At 37.6% G+C, this 12,077-nt stretch overlaps 1 protein-coding gene across 1 annotated transcript in view; it reads left to right on the plus strand.

Annotated features, from left to right (window-relative positions):
• SNTG1 (syntrophin gamma 1) overlaps positions 1-3,092 on the plus strand; it is a 245,729-nt gene extending 242,637 nt beyond the window's left edge. Inside the window, exons 17-18 of the mRNA XM_026659517.1 lie at positions 2,750-2,879; positions 2,977-3,092. Coding sequence (XP_026515302.1) covers positions 2,750-2,879; positions 2,977-3,092 — 246 coding nt within the window. The remainder of the gene's footprint in view (positions 1-2,749; positions 2,880-2,976) is intronic.
• Positions 3,093-12,077: the final 8,985 nt, after the last annotated feature.

Here is a 12,077-nt window from a genome sequence, read left to right on the forward strand (position 1 = left end):
TAAAAAAAAATGCTGTATTTATTTTGGGATATATGAATTCAGGTAAGCTCTTTGTGTGCCCCATGACATCCTTTCTGCTACCCATCCATAAGCAAAATTACAGTGTAATGTAGTACAATTCTCAGCAGCACTTAAATTCAATTAATGTTTTTTTAAAATGCCTGCACGTAAATCTGAATCAATTTTTTTTATGATGCACAAACCAAGGTTATCAGTTGTCCTCCTTTCCTCTAGCCAAATGATTGAATCCACAGCTGTCTCATTGCAGTTTATTATTATTATTATTACAAATATACAAGAACTTTGACACAAATTGTTTAGTTCTGTGGTATTATGCAATATTGTTGGATTTACAATTACCCCAAAATGCAAAATTAGTTGGATCACGGTTGTTGAAGGCTTCCCGGGGGTGGGCAGGGGAATACTGTGCTATCCTGCAAGCAATAAAAGTATATTTTATACCAGTGTTTCCCAGACTTCTGAAAGCTGAGCCTCCCCCTTCATGAAAATGAAACCAATTGTGCCTCTTGCAACCCTTCCATCTTCTAAAGGCCTATCCTTCATAACCTATATGTCTTTTGCACCCTGATCCTGGCTATTCATTCCTGCTCAGCACTTTGGAAAATGCTGTTGTAGATCATCATAACTTGATACTTTCTCTCCTTTCTTACATGCTTTGATGAGCAGTGAAACAGTTAACAATGTTTACCTTTTAAACTATTGTTCTTTATATCTGAGTTAGTACCCATTGATATGAATGGTGCAGTTTATACCTCAAAGCTATAGCTTCAGGCTCTTTGCAAGAAGATATCTTTGCATCTGTTGCTCTCAGATAATAGTTAGAAGGTTTTCTTCACAACCATAGCAATTAAAGATTTTGTTTTTTAAAGAATAGAGATAAAAGAAAAGCAGAGTTTCTGGAGAAGAATTGAGTCTGTCCACACCTCGATCATTAACTATTTTGGGGGGAGGGGCATTCCACAACTCATATGCTGCTGCTTTAAAGCATTGTTGTCTTCATATTTTCTTAAGTTTATTATATCTCAGAGAATTTAACAAGGTTGCTTGACTGCTCTCATTTGCTGCATGGAGTTTGGAAACTCTGATTTGCTGGCAAATGGTGTGAAAACAGAAAGAACTGGGACATCCTGAACATTGGTTGAAACCGCTCAGATGCATTATGATACATTCCTTTATTACATGATCACATACTAATTTTTCCACAGGAACCTTGCCTAATTTAGTGCACAGAGTGGATGCACAAGGGGGTAGAATTAAGGTTACACAGACAAATGTAAATCTGGCATTTCCTAACTTTTAAGTGCTTTACTTTGTAACCTAAATAACTTTCTTTTAATGTAATATTTATGAATAATAATAATAATAATAGCAGAATCTTTACAAGTTCATAATGAACCTCACATGTACCTGTTTAAGGTTCATGAATAATGAATCTTTCCAGTGTGTTGCAATTACCGAAATACCTGTGCTAACTGATAATATTTACACTAATGCACTGAAAATTTAACGTCCAGTAATGATAATTATGAAGTGTATAGGAACATTCAGCTAGTAAGATTACTGAATTGACTTAAAAAATCCTCAGACTATAATATTAGATTTAATATCTAATTACATATTAAATTAAATTAAATCTTAGTCTGTTGAGAAAAACAAGGGAAAACTATGTGCTTTGTACTCATAATACCTAGTATCAATATAGGTTCCAGTGCAGTATTGGTTTCTGTTCTTAAGCTTTAAGTATAATTTAATTGTACTTACAGAAGGAGGGGTAGAAAAAGAAATGGAACACTACTTTATTATAATGAGTGTTGGTTCATATTGCAAAGCGGCTTCTATGGCAACACCCTGTTTTCTCATGCTCAGAACTTTCTGAATTCACTTCTCCCAATGTTTAAAAACAAAAAATATTCTAAACAGATTTTTTTAAAATAAAGCACAGATGGCAGATGTGTGAAACTTGGCATGAACTTAGCCATTGTAATTGAGAATTAGTTTGGGGAGTTGAGAAAGAACTCTGGAGCAATTAAAAATTCACTTCTGAGCATGGCCAGAAGATATCTGCTCAGATTTTTACAGAGATTAACGAAGACCCACCCATTTATTACATCACTGCACAATCCCCCAGCCAGGTTTCCTACTTTCAGGCTGTTTCAACATTTTGCACAAGGTTGTAAATGTTTCATTGAATTACGCAAAAAACTCTAGATAAAAACCTCAATGTCAGGGACAGGAGAAAATTACAGTCTTAAAAATATGACAGATGAAGTCACTTTGGAGGATCTGGCAATATTTGTTGATGCTACAATAGTCTCAGCATTCTTTATAAAAATCTATTCTAGCACCCTAGAAATACCGTCCAGAGTGACAGAATAAATGGTCTGTAAATGGACCCTATATATTGCTTGGCAACGTGGAAAAAAGAAGAAGTCATCAAAGTGTTCTCTTTTTCTCCTGTTGTTTACATTGAAATAGATGGACATTTATATTTCAGTGGGAATTTTGAATGTATTCAACTCAGAAATTCAACCATATTTGCCACAATGCACAATTCTTTTATGCATGGAGCACGTTCAGTGTTCAACTTCCCACCATAAAAAAGAAAGCCAGCCATGTTTTTAACCTTCTGTCGTACAATTAAGACCACTTTTGTAAGCTCAGTAATGCGGATGACTTTGTGATGTATTGTTTTGTCTCTTACGTTTAATCTCTTTGCTTTCACTTTCAGGAGTTGGAATTTTCCAATCTATTTGCAGTCCTTCACTGCATCCACTCATTCTTCGCGGCCAAAGTGGCTTGTTTGGACCCATTGTATGTAGGCAGTCAAGCCGCCACATCTGCTGTTGCCACAACTTCTGGTACTGGCAAATTAAAGTATACTACTTGACATCTTGCATTTCACCACTGCCACTTACCAACAGTACATAACAATGTATAAATATTCATCAAATTTAGACCTTTGGGGAACTGCGAACATGGAAACCAATCCAAGAGGCAAGCCATGCTGCAGTTTCAGCAGAAAAATGGTCACATGGGATCATACATTCATCTCTGTTCTGCAACTCCAGTAAATAATCCTAGCTGAAACCCTGGAATAGGATGGATATGCTTTTAGTATGATCTATTTGTACTTATATAGTGCTTTAAACAACACTGGAAGCAAAAGGGAAAAAATGACACAGTGAAGCACTTAAGTATTTAATAAAATTTTCAGCTGTCTGTAATAATACACAACTAGAATTGTCATTTACTTGTTTTCAGATGTTTTTATATGACAACATACAAAGCTCTGAGTATAAACGTAGGGCAATATCATAATAGTATAAATGATACAACAGCAAGCAAGAGGCATATCGTTTATGACAACAAGGAGATAAGCATGAAAGGGCATTTGTGTATCTCCTCAAAGAAGAAAGCACTTTAAACACTCTTGTAAATTCATACTGTTTTCCTATATGGAAACATGCTATTGTTGTTTATTTTGTTGTCATTCTGTTCTAATAGTAATGATAAAGTTATAGCCATATTGGTCTAGCACATAAAGACAAATATAGTGGAGAAACTTTTACAGACACAGGAGCCTCTTCAAGTCAAAATAGGTGGGATATGAATTTGATTTCAATTATAAATTAAGTACAAGTTAGTGACAAGTTGCTTTGTTCATTCTCCTGTTTTAAAGCGAAGGAGGTCATGTAATCGAACAGTATTTGTACACAAAACCTGAGTTTTGAATTTTGTTTCAGATGTACATCTAGCACATTCTTTCAGTATGTAATGTTGATTTCATATCACAAGCAAGGAGGCAAGAACTCTGTTCCACTCAGGCTCTTAATAAAACAGGCACTAGCAGTAACACTAGAAAAATGAGTCCACACCTTGAATTCTTCTTACCAATTAAATGATATTATTCCTTTTTATTTATGTACTTATTTAGTTTAAGATAGGAACAAATTAAATAAACTGCAAAGCTAGAATAAGTGACATAATACACAATAGCTTTCTGTATTTAAAATATGACGTAATCCAGGACTACATATTGTACATATTATTCTAAGAGCCTCATTTCATGATGAATGTAAAGCTCAAGGAGTAAATTTGGAACTACTCTCCATGCATCCAAAGATACATTACTTGAATACCATTTTTGCAAATGACTTTAATTTTGAACTATCAGATATATCTCTGAACATGGTCAAATTTTGGGAATATTATTGTGATGTAGCTGAAACCTAGTAAATTGTGGGTTTTTTTAAAACATGACCACATAACTCAAAAGAATCAAATATTTATACACCTACAGTAACACACATGAATTTTATAAACAAAATAGCCTGCTGCAGCTGTAGCATGTGCGTATTGTTTTAAATATTAATCATTATTCTGTTGTTTCTTGTTAAAAATAAAAAAAAATAAATACTTTAGTATGAATATAAAGTAACAATTCTACATTTAGGTCCCAGCCCTTCAATTTAAAATGTATGGGCAGACCCTTGCACATATGCTGGGATCCATCCATGTGTCAGAAATTGCAGGATCAGGGTCTAAATCCTCCATGCGTGCTACCAGCTACAAACGTACATATCACGTGAGGGTTATGGACACGTTTTTTATAGATCTGCCTTATGTGCCAGACAGGTTAAATCTATCAATGTTCCAAGTAATGTATAATTATTTTATATTCAAACATAAATTTAGAGGAACTTTTTTTTTTTCAGAAGGGGCACAATTCAAAATGAATTTTTGGGACATATCTGATTGCTTGCTTCTCTCTCTCTCTCTCTGCGTGATTTTTATCACCAGCACTTGGCTTTACCCACATAAGAGGGAACCCACCTTTTTGAAAGTCTGCACATGAGACTCACAGTAGCTGCCTGACTCCCAGGAACATTAAGTGCAGTTACAGTGATTGCCCCATTAATTGCCAGCACATTTTACATAGTTAGCATGGTTATTTCTCATACTAACTACTGTACTGTCGTATCTCAGCTACTTGTGTAGTAACTGTTGGCAAACAATGATTTTTTAATAATTTAATTTATTATTAATAATAAACTGTTGCATGTGTATAAATACTCAATACATTGAAGGACAAATTCTGTCCTCGTTGAAACCTATGAACAATTCTCATGGACTTCAGTGGGGCCCAGGATTTGGTCCTTAGATAACATGAACTCCAGATGTTTTGAATCTGGAACTGTCACCAGGGGTTAAGCATAGTAATTGGGCCTCTTTTCCTGTCAAGAAAGCATCAAGTGGGAAAATTATAATGCAAAAATGACAATTTTAAAAACAGGAGACCAGTTTTATTTTAAGACTAGTTTTACTGCCTCTGTGTTCCCAAATCTGCCCCCCTTTTTCAAAATCATTATTATGGCTCTCAGATATTGCAGTGGTGGTGTAAATAAATACCTAGATAAATAGATTTTTGGTGGTACCAAAACTAAAAATCAATCAACATATATTGGCCTAAAATCTGTCCTCAGTTTATATCAGTACACATTATTCACAGGACTCCACTACTGGAACTGAGAGCAGAATTTGGCCCAACACAATTTACGAGGTTTTCTTTAAATTCATATCAAACTCTGAATATAGCACCATATATGAAACATAACTGATAGCATTCCATGTGAAAGCACTAAGATTTGAAGAGTTTCATATGGCAGAATGTGATTTGAAATCAAACACATTCTACATAGTGCTGAAGAGGATCAGTGAAATGTTTGAGGCAAAATCCCCCCTTCCAATCTACACTGGAGATTTGTTACATAATCTGTATATAGAACTGCCATTATCACCAGTGGGAGTTTTGCACATGTAACAAGTATAGAATATTTAACAGATGCTGCAGTGAAAATTGGAAAGCAGGATTTTTCCTTGGTTTGGAAGATCTAAACTGACTTATGGGGTTCATCAAGTATTTTTGATTTCAAAAAGCTGAAACAGATGTCATAACATTAGCACTGGCTGCGTTTCTGTCTTGGTATACAAATACAGGAATGACTTGCATACTAATGACATTAAGTGAGTGGGATAATATCCTTTATTGGGAGAAGTTGGTCCAATGAAAGAGAGATTACTTTACCCACCTTGTCTCTCTAGTGTCCTGGGATTGACATGACCACTCCACCATTGCATACTAGTGTCACAGAAATAAATCTTTTCCCAATTTATTCAGCAATGGATATGCCTGCCAGGTTGTTCGTCCTAGAAAGGGGTAACTGGTAATTGGAAAGTCAACATTGGGACCAAGGGAGGCAAATTTTAAAGTACATATTACACAGCCTATAAAAGTCATGAGAAATGTGAAGTATGTTATAAAAATGTTTAAGGGTCATATTTACTTCTCTTGGATACATTTATGAGTCTCCCATTTTAATCACTAATCACTTCATGCACACGTGTCCAACGGCAAAATGTATGTATAGTAGTATTAACACAGGAAATATTACAGTCAAACCATTGGATGTATTAAAATGTTCATAATTCTGTGCATCCAAGCAACTATAAAAACTGTATACAACTAATGAATCTATCATTTTCTGGGAAAAGGCTATGTTACAATTAAATACCAACCTTTCTGTTACCAAAACAAACAAAAAACCAACTCTTGGAATAATATGTGAGTTGTACTATCTGTGGCATTAACCCTTGGAATTAGTTTGATCAAAATATTTCTTTCCACAAAATGTACCTTGTCTACTGTTATCTTATAAGATATACAACTGTTAATTGTAGGTTAAAATACAGTACTTGATTTGAGTCATGATGGAAAATTTTAGATTGAACTGAACTTCACAGAGTTAACCATAACCTGGTATGTTTCATGGGTATAGTATAGATGTAATTCTGTCATAAAAGTATTGTAGATTCTGATGATACACTGTTCTGGACTTCACCAGTGAAGAAATTATATGTTTCACTTTCCTAAATCTATTTACAAATATAGGACCAGTTTTTTGAAAGAAGTTAGTACTCAGCTGAGATCTTTTGAAAATAGGGCCCCAACTATGGGTGCTCAGTGCTTTGATAAACCCAGCCCCAGCTTCCAATTTGGACTACTCAAACCAGAATTCTTAGGAATATGGTGAGCCTCATTCTGTAAAATAATAATATACTGTATCTATATCATGTAAAGTTATACACCAAAAAACTTTCTCACCAAATTAGGCCCTGACTTACAAATGCTTAACTTGACTTCAATAGGACTTCTCACAGTGCATAAAGTTAAACATGTGAGTAAGCCTTTGCAGGATTGGGGCCTTAATGCCTGATTCTGCTCCCAATGAAGTAAATGTCAAAATCCCTTTGTCTTCACTGTGATCAGAACAAAAGTGTCAGCTCCCTTAACTAAGGGTATGTCTGCCTTGCAATCAGATGGTATAATGGCGGCATGAGTAGACATACCCGAGCTGGCTTTGATCTAGCTAGAACAAAGCTAGCTTGAATAACAATAGCAGTGAAGCCAAAGCACCATGGGAGGCTGCATGGCCTACCCCAACCTACCCAGAATCCTGGGAATGTACTCAAGCAGCTACCACCATGCTGTCTTGCCTTCACTTCTATGGTTACTCATGCTACCTCCTGTGTAACTAGAGCAAAGCTGGCTCAGGTATGTCTATACATGCTGCCTTCACACCACCTGATTGCACTGTCAACATACCCTGGCCGTCCACAGCATATTGTTATGTTAATTCCTTCAATGCCTTAAGATGTATCTTGTGTCCAACAACATGACAAACAGGCATAAGATCATGTGAATGTACAGTGGATGCCATTATAAAGGCAGCATCCAACACTTACCATACAATGGTATCTATGATACCATAACTTTTCCTGTGCTTAAAATATGAGATAATTCGGGCATCTGTGTGCTGACTCCATGGAATCATTTGGAAAATGCTGATGTATTAATAGTGACCACTGTACATTATATTGTACATTTCACTGGCTTAGAGTTGCAGAGTGGTGGTGGAATCCCAATACAGCCAATGCTTGAGCATAATATGGGCCCCTTTCCCTTTACACAAGGTGAAAAACCTGAGGAGCAATGAGTAATACTGCTCTACCCAGCCATTGCCCTGCTACAAACATACTCCACCCAGAACCACTGCATGCATGCAGAGCTCCTGTGCAGCCTTCTAAGCTCCTAGCCCTGTCATGCGGAACAACTATGCTGCTTCAGCTACACTACACATAGAACTCGCTGTACCTGTGGAGGAGGGGACAGTATTTGTCCTTAATAAGGAGTATGGTCCTGATTCAGAAAAACATCCCTGTTCTGGGAGGGTGCTTAAGCATGTGTTTAACTTTAAGATTAAAATGATTAAAGCTAAGTATGTGCATAAGTGCTTTCCTGAGTAGGAGTGGTCTTAACCATGCTATTAATAGCATTCCTGAATCAAGGCCTATAATGTCAACTAAATTCTGTGTACAAGTTTCCATTAAAAAGTCACCATTTTCTAGAAGTGGTACCTGAGATGTGGCAGTTGTCTTCTATTGAGAGCACTGGAAAATACTGTGCTATCTGCATTATAGTGCTGTAATTGGTGGCAAATGCTAGCAACCACTCAACTCATGTTAGCTATCACCTTTTGCTCAAGGGAATAAAAATATTTTCTATTTGGATTCTATATATTATTACAGAACTTCACTGAATCATAATCTAGATAAAAATAGACTGGGTCAATGTATAATCTAACCATTCTCCTTCAGATAATATAATCAGTTGTCACTTCTGAGAAATATGCACGACTTCCAGCTTCAACACCTTCCAAATAAAAATCCCAGCCAGATATTCTAGAAAAACTTGCTTTATGTAATATATATTAAGAAAAAATATATCTATTGGGCACAACTTACCAAAGCAAGCATAAAGGCATAAAATATTATCTTTTAAACACTTCACATGCTAAGAATATAAATTTAAAGTAAAATATGTATATTCGTTGAAGAAATGACTATTGCAAAAGGTGCACTGTCTAGAAATACAATCAAGAAATTGATTATCGTTAGCGATCTCACTTTCCCACATCTCCAAAAATGCTATTTTTGAATTATTCTTATCCCTTAGCACATTTGCAGTATATCTCATAAGTTTTAATTTGTTATGGAAAGAAATGACTGAACAAATGTAACAGAAATTGCTATATATTTTCTAAATATTAAAGATTTTAAAATGAAGATGAAACCATTCAAATTATTTATTTAATTTTAATTATGTTTTTGTGGCTGTTTGTGGTTATGTATGTGTGACAAACATAAGTCACATAGTTGTTTAAGATCATTAATGTACCACTAATAAAATTTTATCTCTGTTTTGTTTGGGGTTTTTTGGTTTTGTTTTTGTAAAGGAACATACCAGAAAAATAGAAAATAAATACTTTTTAAATTATTTTTTTGTGTTCAGTTGTTCAGTGTGTGTTGTATTGTTATAAGCATGTCTGAGAGACCATCAGAATATCTAACTATGCTGGGGTAATAAACTACTCCTGAAAGCCTAATACTATCAACTAGAAGAGGTAACTTGATGGAAGTGGTCATCCAACACAGATTACCATACCCAATTTCCTACATGATCACATATCGTTTCTTTACTGTTGATGACTAATCACCATGGTGTTGTGGTTTTGAATTACTTTATTAAGTACATGTATATATTTTTGGCCCAGTTTTGCAGTTGTTTTTTTTTTCATGAGAGAAATTCCCATAGACTTTGATAACAGTTAAAGGCATGCAAAGACTGGAGGAGGGTGGTGCTTGTCTGTGCCTTTGTGCATGCATGCACGCTCTGCCAAATGTGGTACAGGGATTCACTGCATATTTAATAGCTATTAACTATATCACTGGATTGCCAAATAATCTAGTAATCCAATTCATAGAATTCTGCATCATTTAAATCAAGGAGACGTATAACACTGACTTCAACAAGAGCAGGATTAGACCCATAGAAGCTAAAGATGCGTAAGATTTACTGTATTCAGCAAGGCATTTAAGCAAATACCCTAACTTTAAGCATGTGAGTTAAAGGTGCTTTTGTATCTCACTGAATTGGCGCCTTAGGGCAGGTCTACACTACTGCTTACGTTGATATAACTTACATCACTCATCAGTGCAGCCAGGGCCGGCTCCAGGCACCAGCTTACCAAGCAGGTGCTTGGAGTGGCCACTTCAGAGAGGGGCGGCACGTCCAGCTGTTCGGTGGCAATTCGGCGGACGGTCCCTCACTCCTGCTTGGAGCGAAGGACCTCCCACCGAATTGCCGCCGCAGATCGCGATCGCGGCTTTTTGTTTTGTTTTGTTTTGTTTTGTTTGGCTGCTTGGGGCGGCCAAAACCCTGGAGCCGGCCCTGGGTGCAGCTGTGCCGATCTAGTGCTTCTAGTGTAGCTTAGCCCTTAGAGTCTGGTTGTGAACCCTGAATGTCCAAAGTAACACTGATTTGGCAGCTGAGGCTTTTTGATTGTGTCATGCTAATCCAAATGGTGCATGGGTGCAACCTCAGCACACAAACACGTGGACAAAAACCCTGGTGGCTCATAATGTTACGAGGGGAAGGGGTAAGAACCTTATCAGGAATAAGACAACAATAATCATGCATTCTATGGGAACGGTGAGAAAAAAGTGGGGATGTTTCAGAGGAATGATGGTAGAGGATAGGAGGATAAAAAATGTGTTTTAAATTACCCCTCCTTCACACACACACACCCAAGTGCCAGGTGCCAGTTTTTGGCTACTTGGGATGAGATTCTGTGCTGCAGCCCTAAGAGGTGCCACATTTGTGCCCAGAACATCCTGGGCTGTTTCAGGGGCTGGGACAACAAGAGCCACGTACCTCAGTCCCACCCCCACGCAGTAATGCTTTTTTTCGGGGCGGGGGAGGGGACTGTCTTTCTCAGTTCCTTCACTGATAGAATTTTCCCATCCCTGGATCTGGGGCTTTTAGAAGCTCCTTGTACTGCTCCAGCCCTCTTATCTGGTATAAAGAGGTTGGAACATGAGTAAGTCTCATACTTTTGGAGTAATAAATGTGGAATGAATACAAATGCTGGTCAGAGACTGTTTTTTTCCTTTCAGGTCCCATTCACCTGACATGGATTACAAAAGATCAATACACCTGTAACAGAACAGCAGTCAGTGTCCTATTACACCAGTTGCTACAGCGACACCTACTTAAGGGGCAGAAATAAATAGCCTGGCAAGCCTTAAAAAAACACCACCAAAGAAAAGGTTAGGAAAAATCAACACGCAAATATATTCCAAAGAGTAGAGAAAAATGTATTTAACACCATTTGTCAAATATTGCATCTTTCATTACGATCAACTTTTCATAGTGAACGTAGACTTGACATGAACGCTCCCAAAGCTGAGTTTTATTCTTTAAGAGCTGTTTACTTAATAATTATAAGCAGTTTGTGACAGGGTGCTGTGAGCAGCTATAAACTGAGCCTATTGAAAGCCAGCACCATGCTCATTGAGAGCACTCACAGCACCTGATGTAGTTAGAGTAGGCGGGCCGTAGGGAGTTTGGGTTTGGAAGGGTAAAAGGGATCACTTGTACGGAGCCTGATGAGCTACCAGGTGGATAGTGCTGAGATGAAAGTCTGCATTATAAAAGGCTGAGCCAGGTCATAGAAAAGGATGCTTTATGTAGCTGCTGTGCCATTATGATGTACCCACAGCATAAGCAGTAAGCTGCATGGGGGAGGTACCTGCTGGGCTTTGTGCACTGCTTAATTCACAAACAGGCAGGGGTGAAAATAACATTCAACACTTACCAGTATGGGGGCCAGCTCCGGGCCCCTGGAAGGGGCGGGGGGGGGGGGGGGGAGTCAGCATCCCCCAGCCAGCTCATCCGCGCTGCTTGGCCCGCACTGCCTGGGGCTCAAGGGGCGATTTAAAGGCCCAGGGCTCAGACCACTCCCGTGATAGCAGCAGCCGGAGCCCTGGGCTCTTTTAAATCGCTGGTCCCGGGGCAGCTGCTCCTTTTGCCACGACGTAAAAGCGCTGCCACGACTTTATGTTCTTATGTCCTTAAAGTGCTGCCATGGCAGTGCTTT

The sequence above is a fragment of the Terrapene carolina genome, unplaced genomic scaffold, assembly GCF_002925995.2.
Source record: "Terrapene carolina triunguis isolate 2854851 unplaced genomic scaffold, T_m_triunguis-2.0 Scaffold58, whole genome shotgun sequence".
Taxonomy (NCBI): Eukaryota; Metazoa; Chordata; order Testudines; family Emydidae; genus Terrapene; species Terrapene triunguis.